This window comes from Ischnura elegans, chromosome 5 (genome assembly GCF_921293095.1).
Source record: "Ischnura elegans chromosome 5, ioIscEleg1.1, whole genome shotgun sequence".
Taxonomy (NCBI): Eukaryota; Metazoa; Arthropoda; class Insecta; order Odonata; family Coenagrionidae; genus Ischnura; species Ischnura elegans.
The window spans coordinates 133,313,647-133,334,269 of NC_060250.1; the positions used below are offsets into that span (position 1 = coordinate 133,313,647).

At 39.0% G+C, this 20,623-nt stretch overlaps 1 protein-coding gene across 3 annotated transcripts in view; it reads right to left on the reverse strand.

The window, feature by feature from the left end:
- The window catches only part of LOC124159577 (dnaJ homolog subfamily C member 16), a 98,456-nt gene that overhangs the window by 35,239 nt on the left and 42,594 nt on the right, over positions 1 to 20,623 (reverse strand). For 2 of the 3 annotated variants that reach the window (XM_046535477.1, XM_046535475.1), the window contains exons 6-10: positions 19,594 to 19,795; positions 18,860 to 19,070; positions 11,777 to 11,976; positions 9,636 to 9,808; positions 206 to 502 (exon numbers count right to left, since the gene is read on the reverse strand). In XM_046535477.1, the coding sequence (XP_046391433.1) occupies positions 206 to 502; positions 9,636 to 9,808; positions 11,777 to 11,976; positions 18,860 to 19,070; positions 19,594 to 19,795 (1,083 nt within the window). The remainder of the gene's footprint in view (positions 1 to 205; positions 503 to 9,635; positions 9,809 to 11,776; positions 11,977 to 18,859; positions 19,071 to 19,593; positions 19,796 to 20,623) is intronic. The other variant, XM_046535476.1, reaches the window with a different exon arrangement.

Consider the following 20,623-nt stretch of genomic DNA (forward strand, 5'->3'; position numbering starts at 1 on the left):
GTGCTGATTTGATGCTAGTGAGAAAGCCATCTTGAAGTGAATGTATACTAAGATTAAGATTAAAATACAGTGTGTCAAGTGATATTTTCCTTGTGTTTGATCGCTTTGATACGTTAGTTTTTCTGAGTCAACTTCCAACGACGTGCATGTGACAGTGCATGGTGCGAAATTCAAAGTATAAGTAAGAAAGAGAGATACTACTCACTTTCGGTATGGCCACACAATCTTATGGAAGCCCAGGAGTAACTTTTTCCTCGAATCATTGTCCACCAGCAAGATGACAGTGCGGCAGCCGGGCTTGAGTAGCCGCACCATTCCGTTGTACGTCTCAGCTCGCAACTCATGCAGCCTCAGCTGTGAGTTGCTGCTCGTAGACTGTGTCTGACAGAACATGGGTGTGGATGCTGGCTTCTGCTGATGCTCAGGTGCCACATCTGGCTGCTGTGGCTTGCGGTTGCGGTTCTGTCGCCTCTGCTCCTGCACGCTTTCCTCCTCCATCCGCCTGCAAGGCACACAACGCGGTCAGTGCAACTCTCCCCCTCTCCCCCCAAGAACACACTCCAATGACCATGCATCTAACTAAGGAAATCATCCAGGCACAAAAACTCAAGATGATACTTCAAGTTTGAGGTCCTTTACTAGAGTCAAACCTCATTAGAACCCATCTTTAGCACATCTTTTAGCATGCATTTCATGATGCAGGAGACATCTACCCTGTGATGAGCACGTTGATCTGCGGAAATTTACTTGTGATAGTATATTTCAAATGCTGATTTATTTAAATGATGATAAGTTAACATTTATTATTAAGCAAGTGTTAAATAAAAGTACAAATGAGAAAAGTGGACCGCTGACTCACACTTTCTGCCAATGAATGTAGAATGTTTGATGTGTATCTTCGTGAAGTACTTTCGGGTAAATTAATAATTAATTAATTTAAATAATGAATTTAAAATTTTAATTTGCCGGGAAATAATTACATCAGGTTTTACCAATAGTTTCAAACAGATCATAATCCAAGTACGAGTAAGAGAAGAAATGAATTATGATCTGAGAGAAAATTTTCAAACCAACTCATCAAGTTGTACTAATATATTAATACTCGTGGTCAATTACAAAATGCGCTGTTGTGTACTTAAACAATTACCAATATTAATTTCACACATACCATACAACAGAATGTTTAATATTGTACCATACTCAAGTTTGTTCACTCATGAGTTTTGAGTTGAGTTACATGCCATATTTTACATTTGTAGTGAACATTACACTCATTAATAGCTTCATTTACTACCAAAATGAAGTACAGGAGTCTCCTGTGAAGATCGCACAATTTTAATTTAAGATCATTTAATTTAAACATTGTAATGTCTTTGGCTCATGAAAAAGAACCCTACCATCTATTGTTGACGGTAAACTAAGTAAAAAATAACATTTAAATATAGGTAATATGAAAAAGTGCACTCTCAGTATCCTATCCATTGAGTGAAAAACAAATACATACTCTAGTTGCTATGTTACCACGCTACATAAACTTACTGAACTCCCGTTTTAAAATGGTTGTCATAGAGCTGGAGAGTGTTTTAGTGGTAAAGGAATCAATTCATCTATTATGCTTTTCGGTAAATGGATTCACTTGATTCAACAACCACCCTAGCAATACGTTCAAGCATGTAAATGTACTAATTTTTATTGTGACAACAATAACAAGGGATAACACACCACGAGGGATGAAGATGAATTTTCAACACCAGCGATTGTCTCCATTTGTAGGGAAACTTTTTTTATCCACAGTTCAAATGATAAGAAATGTTCTCATTTTAGGCCACTTTACACTCTCCCATATATGATATGGAATCCACTTCATAGTTATACACTTTATCCCTCCTTTTACTAACACTTTATACCACAATGGCCACTTCCATGCGTGACAAACTTAAATGACACCAGGTTTGGTCCACTAGATCTCATAACAAGGTTCCTTTGGCCTGTTTCCAAGATTAATTGATTTTAAAATGCTCAATTTTAAGACTTTGTAATTCAATTAAATGACAGAAAAGGTTGTTTTCCCTAACAGATTTAAAAACATAAGACCAAAAACCTTAAACAAGAAGACCAACTGGTACTCAATATGAAAGGACAAAATTACCAATCTTTCAATAGAAACTTGTAGATAGCAGTAAGACTAATGATCCACTAAAGAGACTTACAAAAAAAACAAATGATATGCAGTCAGATATAAAGGCTCAGCTCTCATTAGTAAATGTAAAAAAATAGATGGTTTAACAAAGGGATAAAACACAAAAACAAAATGTTGGACACAGCGATGGCTAGGAGATGAAATGACAGTAAAAAACATACAGCAGACAAAATTCCAGGAATCAAACCGTAGACCTAATTTCTGGGCAGAAACAGATCAAGATCATATCTTCAACAGCCATTGTTTTGGGAGAAGTTTATGGAACTAATAAAGCCAAGATTTCATGTCAATGCCACCACGGAGTCCCACATTTTGTGCTGGTGTTCCATCTCTATGTTTCTTCATATATTTACACTTACTTTAGTAATATGAATGCACATGCTTATATGTTAATTGATCAATTCATAGTAAACTACATATACACATACGTAATATGAATTCAATGCAAAGAGCTCTTTGTATTAAATTCATATTAAAACCAAAAGCATGCAAATAGATCATAACAGGGATTATACTTAAAAGCCAGATTATAAAAAAAAAGTTGATGAAAATTAAAATTAATTACTTAACAAAGAGTTAGCTCTACATACGTGTAGTGTTTGCCTGTTGTATTTGCCAGGAGATATCATCTATTCCATCAAAACCGCCATGAACACATGTACAATAAATAGCAATACAAAGATATCCATAATATTTGTATAGAATTGCTATAAAAACATATTTATAAACATAGTACTATACAAACCTACAGTAAATTACCCAACCTCCTCAAAGAAATGAAAGAGAAACTACTTTTGGAGATAAAGAAAGATCTCATCTCATGAATAATCCATACCTAATCTACGACACTAGAATGGCCGGTGTAAGCCACATACTATGAGCGGTCAATTCACCTTTCAACCTTTTCTTGCACTCTTTCGTATGTTTTCCCTTTACGTATTTGTTTTAACAAGAGTATGTGTTAGGTTCAGACATAGTGTCAGGAAACAAATTGAACTCTGCAAGCAATATTAATTACCAGTTCAGTTTGAAATTGGACTTGCATAAAGTAACACAGCCTTGAGGATGGGAAACAAGTCGTCTCCCAAAATGTCGGCTTGTATAAAAGCATTAACCTGGCTGCAAACCCGAGAAATATTCGTCAGAAGTATTCGCCAGGAAAAATTAAAATCATTTGATATTAATTACACTGAAAAAAATTTATATACAAAATAAAAATGTGTCTTACATACATTGATAAAAAATAATATGTCATCTTTTTTATTATTCTATTAGTCTAGCTATTAGTCATATTTTTATAGTTAAAAAACATAATAACAGAGAAAAATTAATCATAAAATACAGCGTTACAATGTAGCCCTACAAATGCAATCTCAAGATGAGTATTTCTTTGCTCTAGTAAGCATGTTTTTTTTGCAACTTTTCTGATTACTTTCAGTGTCAGCACACGTAGAACTTTGAGCAACGAAACTCCATGTGGAATTCACCTTTGCTCGGAGGCAAAGACTCACGTGCAACCCATCACAAAAATCACTTTGCGGATCACATTCCCTTTTGCGGCGAGCAGAATACTCTCTTTTGACCATGCCAGAGAAAAGGTCCTCCCTCCAAAATTCAGACGGCTTGTTGTTCTCAAATGTGGCGCTTATATACTGTGTTATCGAAATAGAATGGTACGGTTTCAGAAATTCATAGGAAGCTAGTATGGATGGTTGGCACAGATGACTCTGAGGCTCCCCGATACATAAGTATCACTAGTGTGTTGAGGAGGGCACTTCAAGGGCGGCACTCCATCCATCAGATTGGACAATAAACTGTGGTCCCTTAGACACCTTTATTGTTGGGAGTAGGCCAATGTCAACGCCAGGTCTCTCTCTTTTCAAGGGACTTAGGATGCACACATTGAAATTGTTGAATTACGTAAAAAATGTTTGAGATGACAAATTGGAAAAATAAAAAAACATAACTGTAAATACAGTAGACTCTCGTTAATACGAACAACGTTATTATGAAGTCTTCGTTATTACGAAGCAAATCGTTGGTCCCGACGAAAAGGCCTATCCAAGCTATAGGAAAAGAAACGTTTTTACGAAATTTTTGTTTTTACGAAATTACGAACCTCAGTCCCTGTCCCGGCGGTTTCAAAATGAACTTTATTACGAAGTCCCATGCATAAGCAATGACATTTAGGTGGATATTCACTATGCTAAGTTTTAATAATCACGCCACATTAAAGTTCTCCTCGTGTACTGTGACCAAGCGCGTCAATTATGGTTATTTCTTCACCATAAACACAACATCATATAATAAGCTTCATTCCTGGGGAATCATGGTGACCGACTCATTACAGCTCGTAAATTTGATGCACAGATCGTCCTCTTCCTACGCACATTCGATTAACGAACTTCCACATACCAGCATACAAAAATTTCGAATTTGGCCCCTTTTGATTTAGCCATTGCTACGTGGAGCGGCGTAGAGGAAATATATACTCTGGGCATAATCTGAACAAGGTATCATTAAATCCGGTGTGAAGTTAGGAACTGTTCAGCGTTTCGCACGTTCTTCCTTTGCCGCAGAGAGCAATTTTTTTCGGCTCTGGCTGCGTTCCACGCCCAGCTAGATCAATTCGTCTCAATCTTTAGCTGGCGCACAATTTTTATGCAGTGTTGCATTCTGCAGGATAACCGTACTCCCGTATGCCTGGCATACAGTCCGGCCGGCGAGAGTTGCCCGATGGCGGCACAATAGGAGCGGATAACCCTGCGCCAGCAAGGTTAACAGCCAATCACTGTCTCCCAAATGCACCTCACACCATCAAATACTCATAAAACGTTGTCAAAACACCTACATAAGCCTGATCCACCAAAACATGCCCTTTCTTCGAATCACCAAAATAAGTGATTCTTCCTCTGGGTCCTTCACGCTCGTCGTCCCTTCCGGCTCCTTTCTTCACGGAATTCTTTGTAGACGTTTCCCTTTCTTACCTGGCAACGCTGCCCCGACCTAGACCATTCTGCCTGTCATAGGGCAACTCTTGGCGGCGGCCGTAGGATTATCAACTTAGGAACAAGGTCAAGGAATGCATCTAGTTTATATATCGAACTTACTGTATTCGGAAAGATATCAACCCTCGATTACGTCATGCCGCATTCTTCTGTTGAGAAATTGAAACGAATTTTTTTGTTTACACATATTTCCGCGTAATTTAACCGCGTTTACCATACACATTTTTTTCGACGATTCCTAAAAGAAACGTTCATACGAACTTCGTTATTACGAACATCCGGTTTTTCGGCCCCGTGAACTTCGTAATAACGAGAGTCTACTGTACTTCTGCAATCATTTCAACCATGTTCAAAACCGCACCATTCTTTTATGATAACCCTGAACTATTAGAAAGCATTAAAAATTTGAAAATGGCTAATTAAATCACAGAGCATATGCAATATGCAACATGGTGGGGATGTTCAGGTTATTTAAGTCACCTGTGCTCAGATATCACGACCGTATTCCTCCCAGAAATGTTATCAAAAAATGGGCCCTTTACCTACTGAACTTGAACCATTACATTTAAAGGTAAATCTGGCCATATGTCTCCCCCGCCAATAAAATATTCAACTATCTAGTATGTGCAGTTATTTAATTAGCCACCCCCTTTGCATTTATAACTTAATTTGAGACTATTGATTCAGTAATCAAAGTAAAGTTGAGTTTTTGCAATTTAACTCCGATTTAGCAATATCATGACTTTATTGGACGGTTGTAACTTCCTTCATGGCTGTCAGTATGGATTCCGAAAAAGTAGATCATGCAAAACATAGCTCGCGTTCTTTCTTCGCGACGTTCTCAAATCAGGTGAATTGAAAAAAAGTACATACATTATTTCTAGTTTTTAAGAAAGCTTTCGACACGGTGCATCACAACAAACTTTTATACAAATTACAGTCATGTGGATTAAATGAAACAGTGGTAAACTGGATACGCGACTTTCTGAATGATCGTAAACAAAAAGTAGTTCTTGACCGAATTAGCTCTGATGTAATTGAAGTGACATCAGGTGTTCCACAAGGAAGCATGATCGGCCCCCTTTTGTTCATTATATACATTAATGATCTCTGTTCCCGAATTAGCAGTAAAAAACGTTTATTTGCTGATGACGCTGTTATCTATCGCAAAATTAGTAATCACTCTGACTATGTAATTCTATCATCGGATTTAAACAATATTCATTTGTGGAGCCAAGAGTGGGGATTCGACCTTAATCTGAGCAAATGCATGTCGGTACATTTTTTGCAGAGTTGGTCCAATTTTAACCATGTTTATGCTGTGGATGGTATTAACATAAAGGCAACAGATGAAGCGAAGTACCTAGGAGTTACGATAACCTCGAACCTATCATGGGGAACAAGAAATATTTGCAGCATAATTAATTTTTATTTATTTTCATCTCCCTGAAAACAGCTCATTTAAGGCCTTTTACATCGGGGGAAATAATATATAACAACGACTATCACATACAACCATTCCCTGGGTAGGGGCACCTACCCGCGACCTTCGGTTTGGCGGGTGAGGACTTAACCCCGCCACCACCGAGGCCGGCCCTGAAGAAATTAGGATTCGTCAATCGTATTGTGGGAAAATTTTCAGACGAGAAAGTAAAAGAACGGTGCTATTTCACACTTGTCCGACCGCACCTCGAATATGCAGCGTGCGTATAGGATCTGGTGCAGAAAGACTTAATCCGAGAACTGAACTAAATACAAAGGAAGGCTTCGTGGTTCATCAAAAACCACTAAGGGTGTACAGACAACATTACCCAGATGTTAAGCGAATTAGGCTGGGAGCCGCTGGAGACACAGAGGCTGCGCGCTAGGCTTAGATTGCTTGAATAATTGAGAATCGATACCTTTAAGAGCGACACAGAGAACATAATATTAGAGCCTCACTATACTTCCAGGTCCGACAGAAATGAAAAATTAAGCGAGATATTTAGCCGAACAGATAGATATGGGAATTCATTTTTCACCCGAACCATACAAGACTTAAATAAATGCTAGTCGTAATTTCCTTAAAGCACTTCCTTTTTATTTGTAAACGTCTGGTGTCCTAACAATCCCTACCACACGCCTTTTAGGCAGCTTGCAGGGTATTATCCCAGTAGGGTCCCACAATCCCATGCAATTCCCCTAACTACTCTGTAACCCAATCGCCAAGCAACTCGTTGTACCTGCTTCCTTGTACTGAATCTGAACTGACCAATATTGTTAACAAATTGCCTAATAAAAATAGTCATGGATTAGATGGTATCCCCGGGAGAGTTGTAAAAAGATCTATCCTTGTCATTAAGGATCAAGTCCTATTCCTCATTAATGAATCTTTAAGGCTGGGAGTTTTCCCTGACTCCCTGAAGACTGCCAAAGTTGTTCCTCTCTACAAAGGCAAAGGAAGCAAACAGGATATGAATTCATACCGTCCGATTTCCTTGTTAAACCAGCTCAGTAAAATTTTTGAGAAGGTCTTTTACAACCGTCTGGTATCATACCTTGAGTCATTTAGTCTCTTGTCCCCTTCTCAGAATGGGTTCAGAAAATCTAAATCCACATCCACAGCCACCTATGAAGTGGTGACCCACATACTTTCAAATCTGGACAAAAGAATGGAGACTCTGGGTCTTTTCTTTGACTTTTCTAAAGCCTTTGATCTTGTCAATCACCAACTACTCCTACTAAAACTGGGTTTTTATGGTATACGAGGTACTCCTTATAAGTGGATTGAATCGTACCTGAGTGGACGTCACCAACATGTTGTATTATACAAAAATGGCACTCAGTTTATCTCTCCTGGTAAAGAAGTCCTACTAGGTGTGCCACAGGGCTCTGTCTTGGGTCCTGTTCTGTTTTTGCTGTATATAAATGATCTACCAGGTACTCTTAAATCTGTCACAGGTGTCAAACCTATACTCTATGCTGACGATACTAATGTTATTGTATCTGCCCCATCATTGAATAGCTTGTCCCTTACAGCAGTCACTGCCACTAAACTCCTATATGAATGGTGTCAAAATAATTTTCTTAAATTGAACCTTGAAAAGTCTGGCCTTATTCATTTTTGTAACAAAAATAAAGAATCCGAAGCAATACCAATTGTTGTAGAGGGGAAACAACTCCCACAAATTTCCAGTTCAAAGTTCCTCGGAGTTATCCTGCACAAAAATATGACATGGGTAGAGCACATCAGCAAATTGCGCAGCAAGCTCAGTTCAACATGCTTTCTCATAAGAAGCATCAGGAACACGGTAAATAATGATGTCTTATTGTCCATTTACTATAGTGAATTTTACTCGCACATTATTTTCAGTATCCTGTTTTGGGGTTCCTCTCCCCATTCTACTGAAATCTTTAAAATTCAGAAGCGAATTATAAGGCTGATGTGCAATGCCCCCTATGATTCACCTTGTCGTCCCTTGTTCAAGAAACTGGACATATTACCACTACCATGTGTGTATATTTTTCATTTACTTGCTTACACAAAAAGAAATCTATTTCATTACATTAAGAACCGTGATGTCCACCATCATTCCACGAGGCAAATTGACCAGCTGCATGTTTCGTATGTGCGCACCAAGAATACCAGCGCTGGTCCAAATTGTATGGGCCTTCAACTCTACAATAAATTGCCACCTGAACTTAAGGCACCATCAAGTGTCACTACTTTTAAGACCAACTTACTTAAATATTTGAAATTAAGAATGTATTATTCTGTAGATGAATTCTTAAACAAATTTTGATGTATCCTGCATCATTGTATATTTGTATTTATTGTATATATATTTTTATCTTGACGTGTCCTATATCAGTGCACCCCTTGTACTTCTAGATCTCTGGACAAATAAACATTATTATTATTATTATTATTATTATTATTATTATTATGTAGATGTAGATTTCAAAATGCTCACAAACCCCGAAACAAGATAAGTACACCATTAGCCAATGCATTAAATAAAATAATTGAAGGTGATACTACATAAAATGGGTTTTTTTTAAAATATCTCATTTGTGATTCTTGTATAATGGAAAAGTAAAATAAAAAATACAAAATATTATTATATAGAATAAAATGAAAAGACAGCTACACATACCGCAGTCATTTTTTTCATTACAATTAACCTATTTTCCCTTGAACTTGCTTTCCAGTTTTTTTTTTTTTAATTAATGATGACGCCAACCGCATTCCTATTGAGGTGGTCATTAGTAAAAACAGATGTGAAACAGAGTTATGAAATGTTACAGACCAGGCAAGCATGTAAATACAAAGCATGGCAAGTAAATGAGACTGTCCAGCAGGGCTTCTATTTGCAGGAAATGTTATGACGTGAAAAAGAAGGTAACAGGAAACAAGCAAGCAATGGGTGAGGCCAAAGTATACAAACACAAGATATGACATGACATAGCCGCCGGCCACAATGAAGAGGACGGTAGCGATGACCGAGATGGCTGGCAGCAGCTGATCCTTGGTGATGCTGTCTTTGAGGAACTCAGCCATTATGAGCAGCTTGTTGATAATGCGCGTCACCACACCGTGGGCGTGTTCGTCTATCAGCTCCTGCGGAGAGGGAGATATGCGAGAGAGGGAAGAACCACCCGACAACCAGACAAACAAGCACCGACACCACGCGCCCCCCAACACCACCTACACATACCTAATTTGCTTTCTCTCTCTCGACTGAATCGAACGCCATCAATGCCCAGCCGTTACCATCACCCACCATGTCCCTGCATGCATCCCTTACTTCACCATTTTCACATGTCATACAACATGTGAGATCTCGGAAGCATTAATTGCATCAACATGCATTTAAAATATCAATGAATGGAATTAAATGAAAACATTTTTAATGTCCACTATTATTAATGGCATAAGTTATTTACAATGCATTTTGAGGCAAAGAATCATATTCAGATCATATTAATTTTTTTTAATATAAAAAGGTTTATATTTAAGAAATGTAACTTTTGGACATTAAGTTTAACTTTATCCATTAAAACTTCAATATTCGATTAATGCTATACACCTTAACAAACATTTTTCAAGGCATTGTTTGCCTGATACCATGGAGTAACAACCAATAAGTAGATATGTACCTCACGTTTTTCTTCTACAAATGATTTTTTATCGTTAGATGCATTATGCACTTTATTTACTTCAAAACTTTAATTTAGAAAGGGTTAGAAAATCCAATGGCTTTTCAATTTTACACGTTTCCAATAAATTAAAGCTTTGTTTGCGATGATGCCAATTTCACTCTTTCTTGCACCTCTCCGCCACTTTGGTGTTTTCGTCTCCTGCAACATGTCACATGATAGAGGGATATGTTGTTTACAAAATACCTTTGCAGATTTAGCATTCGCATTTGTTAAATCAATGGAAAGGACGGAAAACCTAATAGTTCTGAAATCGATACCTCTTTCTTTCTCAAAATGATATTCCTAAGGTTTAACCACTTATTTCAGTTTCCCAATTCCCTCAACCAAAAATTCCTCAAAATTCAAAACAAACCAGCATGTAAAATACATGAAAAAATTTGAGTGAATTTCAAGCGCTTCATTTCATTGTCACTGTTGTCACCCATCATGTGCAAATGGCTATGAGAGGATCCTTGTTAACTTTGTCCAATAAAATAGAACACAATCTAATTTTTGGTACAAGAATCAGCTTTGGTACAAGAAGCCCTCGTACATGATGCAATTTGCACACTGTGCTAAATTCTGAACCAAAAATTGCATCGTGTACAAGGGGCTATAAACACCATAACTTACTTCCAGATTAAGAATGACAGCCCACCCTCCTTTGAATGAGGATAGAAGTCTCTTACTGGATGCATCTAGGGAACATTTTCCTCTGTGCTTGAAGGTATATTTCAGCAGGATTTTGAGTATTTGGGCAATAATTTTGGTATATATTTTTCCTTGAATAATTTAGGTAATGTTCCACATTTGCAGAAATGTACACATAAATTTATTACCTACAATAAATTTACAGTGATTGCCACCAGCCTAGCCAAATTACTACACCTTTATTAATATTGGTTATACAATATATGTACTGCATATAACAATCAATATTGGATTTTATTGTAACTATTCATGCTCTAATAATATTTCTCCCATGGTGCTGTTGCTTGATAGATGGATGTACAGTTTCGGAAAAAATTAATGCACATCTGATTGGCGTCCGAAAGCGGCCAGCTCAGGAATTGTGCACTGACTTCTTTGCCTTCCCTCCAGCTAATTCCTCAACCTGCACAGTAAAGCACTTTTCCAAGGGAACTGATTTCATTCACCTGCACACAAGATCTTCACAAAAACTTCATTCAACAAATATGAATGAAAATGAAGTTTAAAGCGAATTAGAAATCTACGATGATAGAAACTACACTTCAGATGATAACTTCTTATCTCTCAACTTTTATCATTCACTAACAATGATATCGTCATAATTATTATTAGTAAAAGGATTCCGTCCACACACACACACACACAGCAAGAGGGCAACACATTGGTTGGTCCTTACCTTCACAACAGCCTCGTATGAGAGCGCTTCCGAGGCGTGGAGCAGTCGCTGGATGGTCGCCTCCAGCTGGTCCCGAGTGTCATTCCACTGCTGCCGAGACACATCCCACTCCCCGTGAAGCCACTCGTACTTGATGTGGTGCGTGTCCCGACGCCAGATGATCACCACGTGCAGCACCGGCTCGGGAGGCGTGCCTTGCCCTGCACAATCAATAAGTCGGGTATGCGTCAGCCTCAAACACAAGTTTACAATATTTTTCCTTGCATGGTGTGGTAGTTGGATGAGGCGATTGACACACTAAGGTCTTTGGTGCCATGAGGGAAGGGAGGGTTGAGAAAAAGCTGGCGTTGGGATTAGCCTGCACTCAATGAAAGGTGCCAAGTGGTCCATGGCTAAACGTCCCATTCAATGGAAGGAGTGATGTGCTTGGAAGTGCCAGCCTCAAGGGACCCACAAAAAGAGATCTTATTGGCCTCAGAAAACTCTCCACCACCAAAAAAAATGAAACACCAAGTCACGCTGAAAACATGATGGTCTGTATGAGCATGTTGGGTAATCCTAAGAGATGATGGTTCTCACTAAATGGTGTAGCAAGTGCTTGCAGACGATAAACTATCAAACCTAATGAAAGCAGGAATAACATTTTTCAGCTAAAAACTAGTATGATTGATAAAAACTAGTAGTATCCTCATCCCATACTCCTCGCAACGCTGGTATAATGCATTAACTGGAGCCTGCAGTCCCCTCACTGACTGGCTAATCAACGCCTGATCATCCGCGAATCTCACTGATTTGAACATCATTCCTCCCACTTTTATTCCAGCTTCTAACTCATCCCACGCTTCCCTTACCATCTCTTCAGTGTACACGTTCAAGAGCAGCGGCGATAGGGGCCAGCCTTGCCTCACTCCTCCGCACATGCTTGCCCACCCAGATTCTCCGTCCGCTATCCTCACTTGCAAAGTCTAGGCCATATACAGATTACGAATCACTCACCTATCCCTCCTATTTGCCTGAGAATATCCATTAACTTCACCCTGTTCACTCCATCAAAAGCTTTTCCAAAATCCACACAGCAGGCATACACGTCCTGATCATATTCTAGGTTCCTCTTCAGTGGCATCATTTGCTGTGATATTGCAGCAGATATTTTAAATGCATACATATATGTTACGTTTGCTATCTGTGATCGAAAAGCTTCAGTGTCACATAATTGTAAGACAATATACTTCGACGGATCGGCCAACTTACGAGAGAAAGTAAAATGACGTTCTGGATGCTGATTTATTATCTAGCATGGGCTGCACAATTTATGTGGTATTAAACACTGCACATATCCCGCATACATTTCCCTTTAATGATGTTGTTATAAAAATATTGCGGGAAGTGGGAATGTTGTTCAAATTCCCCTTCCACTGGTACAATAGAAAATACCAAAACTCAATTTCCAGACTGAGGCGAAAGTGGAGCCGCTCCATTTGTTGCAATACTTTTGAATCCGACTGTACAATCTCAATGCATATGAATCTTAACATCACATAAGGATTACTTAGTTATGTTTTTGCAAGGTGGTTTAAAGGTGCACTCAAACTGGGCTACCAATTACATCATAAACATTGCTACTACACGTTCAAGATATCATAACAAACTTCAACTGTAAATTTGAAAAGATTTCAAGGCATCACACCCCCAAGCAGCAGCTTAAGGGATAGAATGTATACACAGATTTGAAAACATATCAGTCCCACAATGCGTTACCTTATATACAATCAATACTGCACACAAGAAAATATGGTAAGTATTTTTTATCTCAATTAGGGATAAATGCGATGGTGGTTGGCGTAACATGGTGAAACTCCTTCATGATGCACTAAGGTTAAGAAAATACTTAGCTGTTTCACAAAATAAAATATATTGCGACCGGTTTCGATACAGCATATCATCATCTGGCAATTACAAGTATCAGTACACAGAATTTATACCCTTGAAGGCGTTAGAGGGGTGGTAGAGTGGAGGTGGAGGAAGGGGGGAACTTCGGAGTACCCATTATTGGATGCAATTAGTTTGATTGTGTTTAGCTCCTTAATCCTGTTGTAATTCGACAATGGAATCAATCATAATCTGTGAAGCATACAATGTATTGCTGATAGTTTGTGAGAGAAGTGGTGTCTTGAATTGCGGTGTATTATTTGGTGGAGGGGGTAAGGGAAGGGAAGGTAGGTTTGGGAAGTACACTGCTGATGGGTCACTGCACGGTGTAGCCGAGGGTTGGTGTATGATGACGAAATACCGGGAGGGGTGTAATGGAGTGGTGAGTGTCATCCGTAATGGTTTCTCAGAAAAAACATTGAAAAGTGGTGAATGGTGAGAATACAACTGCTCGTTAACTAATGTTATGTTGGGTGAGGTTTGGCCCACTAAAATTTCCAACTGCTCGAGTGCGTCAAGCCTTGGGCCGTTGTTTTCTTTATGTAGGATTATCGGTTCGAAATCGCTTGTGTGGTCGGAATCCAAGAGGTGTTTGGCAAAGTGTGAGGTTTCTTTGTTGTTAATAAAACATGAACGATGTTCCTTGGCCCGGATGTTGAAATTCCGTCCAGTTGTTCCTATGTAACAGGAATTGCAGTCATTGCAACGGAGTTTATATACTCCGCTGTGTTCTCCGGCACTAATTTTGTCCTTGGCACTGCCCAACAGTTTGCCCAGTGTACTTCTACTGTAGAAGGCAGCCTTCACTTGATCTTCAGGTAGTAATTTTCCAGTTTTGTTGGATATACGACCGAGATAGGGGATTCTACGCCATTTCGTGTCATCATCTTTCCCTCTTATCTGTGTAAATAAGGTTGAGTGCGAGTCGTTTTTGTTTTTGGTGGTACAGTTTGTCAATGAGAACTTCGGAGTACCCATTATTGGATGCAATTAGTTTGATTGTGTTTAGCTCCTTCATCGTGTTGTAATTCGACAATGGAATCATACATAGTCTGTGAAGCATGCAATGTATTGCTGATAGTTTGTGAGAGAAGTGGTGTCGTGAATTGCGGTGTATTATTTGGTCAGTGTAACAATTTTTTCTGAAAATCGAGAATTCACATTTTTGGTTTACATTTTGAATGGTTAAATCTAAGTAATTCAACCTTCCTTCACATTCATCTTCACTAGTGATTTTGATGTTTTTGTCCAAAGAATTTAGAAATGACACGAAGTTGTCTAACTGTCTTAGTGAGCCGGTCCACACGCAGAAAATGTCGTCGACGTATCGATACCACCGAAAAACATTTTTCACAAGGGTGCTATTAGAATTGAAAATACATTCTTCGTAGTTGTCCATATATATGTCAGCAAGGAGTGGAGACAGCGGGGATCCCATGGCGAGGCCGTCAGGTTGTTCATATATCGTATTGTTGAATTGGAAATAGTTTTGAGAGAATTAGTTTGAAAGAATTGTAATGAAAAATAAGTTGAAGCTTTTGACTAAAGTGACCACTGACGTGATTAGTGACTCAAGTGTGAAAAGTATAAAAAACCCCTTTGACAACAGAGTGGTCAACCTATCGAATCACACCTTCGCTAAAAATCAATTGGAATTGTTGGAAAAAGGTCTGAAATATGCCCCCCACCTACCCATCTCCGTGAATGAATTGAAAAACCTAGCTGTGGATTGCAGCCTTGCCCTCAGGAATGACCATTCAGGTTCATCGCAACGTATCTCCCTAGAACTACGGCGGTGCATGGACAACGCAACCAGCAGAACCCAAATCAACCATTGTAATAGTGAACACAAGACAGTTCCATCCATTAAGAGGGCCCTCTCAGCCAACAATCTTATTCTCACAAAAGTTGACAAGGGAAATTCAGTCATAATCATGGACCGATCCGCATACGTTTTAAAATGTGAAGAATTCATCAGTGCCAATAAGATATTAAAGTTATCCAGGGACCCAACCATGGATCACCAAAGAGAATGCAAGAAGGCAATAGCAGAATGCACCACCGTGCTGTATTCCAGGGAAAAACAACGCCTCATCCAAATGAATCCCATGGCACCCAGATTCTTCGGTCTCCCCAAAATGCATAAGCCTGGAGTGCCTTTGAGACCCATTGTTTCTAGTGTGCGTAGCCCTAACCATCTGTTGGCATGCAAATTATGGGATCTGGGCGCCATGGGATCCCCGCTGTCTCCACTCCTTGCTGACATATATATGGACAACTACGAAGAATGTATTTTCAATTCTAATAGCACCCTTGTGAAAAATGTTTTTCGGTGGTATCGATACGTCGACGACATTTTCTGCGTGTGGACCGGCTCACTAAGACAGTTAGACAACTTCGTGTCATTTCTAAATTCTTTGGACAAAAACATCAAAATCACTAGTGAAGATGAATGTGAAGGAAGGTTGAATTACTTAGATTTAACCATTCAAAATGTAAACCAAAAATGTGAATTCTCGATTTTCAGAAAAAATTGTTACACTGACCAAATAATACACCGCAATTCACGACACCACTTCTCTCACAAACTATCAGCAATACATTGCATGCTTCACAGACTATGTATGATTCCATTGTCGAATTACAACACGATGAAGGAGCTAAACACAATCAAACTAATTGCATCCAATAATGGGTACTCCGAAGTTCTCATTGACAAACTGTACCACCAAAAACAAAAACGACTCGCACTCAACCTTATTTACACAGATAAGAGGGAAAGATGATGACACGAAATGGCGTAGAATCCCCTATCTCGGTCGTATATCCAACAAAACTGGAAAATTACTACCTGAAGATCAAGTGAAGGCTGCCTTCTACAGTAGAAGTACACTGGGCAAACTGTTGGGCAGTGCCAAGGACAAAATTAGTGCCGGAGAACACAGCGGAGTATATGAACTCCGTTGCAATGACTGCAATTCCTGTTACATAGGAACAACTGGACGGAATTTCAACATCCGGGCCAAGGAACATCGTTCATGTTTTATTAACAACAAAGAAACCTCACACTTTGCCAAACACCTCTTGGATTCCGACCACACAAGCGATTTCGAACCGATAATCCTACATAAAGAAAACAACGGCCCAAGGCTTGACGCACTCGAGCAGTTGGAAATTTTAGTGGGCCAAACCTCACCCAACATAACATTAGTTAACGAGCAGTTGTATTCTCACCATTCACCACTTTTCAATGTTTTTTCTGAGAAACCATTACGGATGACACTCACCACTCCATTACACCCCTCCCGGTATTTCGTCATCATACACCAACCCTCGGCTACACCGTGCAGTGACCCATCAGCAGTGTACTTCCCAAACCTACCTTCCCTTCCCTTACCCCCTCCACCAAATAATACACCGCAATTCAAGACACCACTTCTCTCACAAACTATCAGCAATACATTGTATGCTTCACAGATTATGATTGATTCCATTGTCGAATTACAACAGGATGAAGGAGCTAAACACAATCAAACTAATTGCATCCAATAATGGGTACTCCGAAGTTCCCCCCTTCCTCCACCTCCACTCTACCACCCCTCTAACGCCTTCAAGGGTATAAATTCTGTGTACTGATACTTGTAATTGCCAGATGATGATACGCTGTATCGAAACCGGTCGCAATATATTTTATTTTGTGAAACAGCTAAGTATTTTCTTAACCTTTGTGCATCAATAAGGGATGGTCGGATTGGATACAAATATCCATGGATATTGCCCTTTACCCAATACTTAGGATCCAAATTCACTGAACACATCGGATCTGGATCAGATGTGTTCAGCGAATGCAGCATCCCATTAGAGAGAGTGGAAAGAGTTCCGATTCTCTCTTCGCATGCACCATTGCACTATGACACTTGTCCTACTTACAAACCATTTTGTTTCAAATCTTTCGTAGGGGTTATGCAATAGAATTTTCAGCCATGGAAAATTTTAAGTAAAAATATGTAAGGCACATATTGTGACTCTTCCCAAGAGATTGAACAATCATCAGGGGAATCTCAGCATCATACGATAATAACCACGTCAAAAGTAACTACGTCGCAGATTTCAGAAAGCCACCCTCGGCCTTCCATCAGCCCATGCCTCTGACTCTTTTTTTCATTTCCGAGATCTCACAGACCATAAATCATTGTCTTTGCAAGAAAATATCAAGTAACATGAGAACAAACGAAGAGTGTTTCATCCCTGAGAACAAACAAAGAGATTAACAAAAGAATGAGACCAAACACGACGAATTCCTGACGATATCCTCCTGACGACTTCTGCTAAGTTTTCTAATTACAACTAGACTATACTAATATTCAACATTGTCGAAACAGCACAATTTTCAAAGAAACCCTTTGATTTACATAGTTCTGAAATATCCATTCCTCTACACTTCAGAAGTAAGATGCTCTACAGTAGATAAATTTTAAATCCATAAAAATAAATTACTCAATTTACATCATTCAATGTACTTTTGATAGTAGACAACACAAAAAATGACTCAGTAATGGGCCCATTTCCACTATAACTAAGATAAAGTTTACCAGCAGAGCATTTAAGGCAAGAACATGAAGCATTCTCTCTAGAGCATGAAGCATTCAATTCTCAACAGGAGGGATCACTAAAATTAAGATTTCAGAAAAAAGTATGAAAAATCATAAGGAAATGTTTCTAATCCTCACCCTCAACATTTCAAATGCTCAAAACTTAAATTAATGTTTATGGAAGATAAACAGCAATAAAGGTGAGCAAGCCCCCCCTCGCTGAAATACATATAGCCACATGAAAATAATATTTAAGTCAAAATAGCAAATTCAATTGATGGAAAGTAATTCAACGAAGAACTTCCATTCAAGGGATTTAGATTTTTGGTACATCAGAATAAAAATCCAATGAAATTAAACTTACTTTAGTATTTTTTTTGGGTGTATCATGAGAGTTCTACACATTGTAATAGTATCCACTGCATGAGTGTACAACTGATTTTTTCCAGAACACTCATCAAATTCCCTGAGTTTTTCCAGAAGACTAAAATTCCATATCCTCTCAGTTTTCCTGGTTAGAGGACGCCCTGAGAAGACAAGCAAGAATAAGTTGGGAGCTTACCATTAGTCAGCGTGCCCACAAACTCAGGCTGCCTCTCCTCGAAGACGTAAGCAAATCGCACACGATCCGATCCATAATGTGAGTCTTGGGCGAACTGCCTGAGCGCGTGGCGTGCTGGCTCATGCACTGGGGTGTTCTGGGACACGAGGACAACGCAGAGCCTCCGTCGGGGACGTCCAGCATCAGGTGGACACAGTGCATCAAACATGCCCTGAATAGACAGCAAACCACACCAATTGGTGCCATAGACAATGGTTACATTTAATTTCCATTTCAAGATTAAGATGACAACCTCAAGTGAAGGAGGCTGGGCACTACAGGCTGGATGGGCCTCCTTACACTGGAGAAGTACTCCCTCGCCCACTTCCTAGTTCTGTACATTAAAATAATCTATTATGTCTTTCGAGGTGAATATTTTAACAATGACACTACCTTTGTTCAGCTCCTCCAGACAGATTTTATTCCCCAGTTATCAAAATCTCACCAATTTATGGAGCTATACAACTAACACAGTACGTATTAAGAATTTTTTTATAACCTTAGTCATTTATCAGAAATTCTCAGCAAGCTTAAAGTTTTCAAAGACCACAAGAAATGAAGATGTCTAATTTTTTAAAGTGAAAAACAAACCTCAACGTCCCTGAAGATTTTCAAGTGAATGTAAGATATACGTTGTAACCATAGTGACAACTGAAACTGGAGAGAGAGAGAGAGAGAATTGTGAGTTGTCCCACCTGAGAGGAAAGACGAGGCAGGAGCAAGTACTTGTTGTTGTTTATGATGTCCTGCATGGTCTTAACGGGAATATCCGCCATGCTGAGGCTCGCCACAGGTCGCTCCGTGTTCTCATTAAACAGAAGAAGGGTGTCTGTGCCAAAAGGCACTCCATATTTCTTCACTGTTTTCTCCGAGCCTTTGGCTTTGAGCTGCACGAATCTGGACATGAAATAAAAACAAAATAATAATAATAATAAATTCGTTTATTTCGTGGGCCTTGTGGCCGATGAGAAAATTATTGTACAACTTTTACAAGTTCAGCATGACATTACAATCATAAAAGAAAAGAAATACAAAAGATTCACTCGTTGCAGACCGCCGTTAACTTACAGACATTTCGGCAAAACAATATTAACGAAAGGAAAAATATCATACTGCGATATAACTGACTAATTATTACAAGAAATTAAGGCGACAATTTATTATGACAATAGTGTCACACAAACAATATTTTCAAAACAAAATAAATGACAGATTGGTATAACACTCTAATTTAACACAATTTTAAACTCAATTTTCTGCAACAATATGCTTGAGCCAAGAATATGTTTGAGAAGATTATTGTACAACTTATACAAGTTCAGCATGACATTACATTCATAAAAGAAAAAATGAAAAGAAATACAAAATATTCAAGCTCACAACCACTCACTCACCAACCGTTACGTCTGCTTTGGATGGGTTTTGATAGGCGTGGGTGGAGATACTCGACACAAACTCACACGCGTAGAAATTCACAAATTTCAGGGGGGGGGGAATTGGCCCCTTGCCCTGAGCCACCTCACTCTTACAGGATATTTGAGTTGGGAGTTAGGCAAGGGCTTCACCCTAGATTTGAACCCTTCAGTCAGCAGCCAAGCACTCCAACCACTAGATTGCCACACTCTCCGAGAAGAGCACGATTTCACAAACATGGCACTTGCTTCCAAATTAAATACAGTAATTTGAATAGAGACGACTTCTCTCTCAGGAAATCGTTTTTGTGAA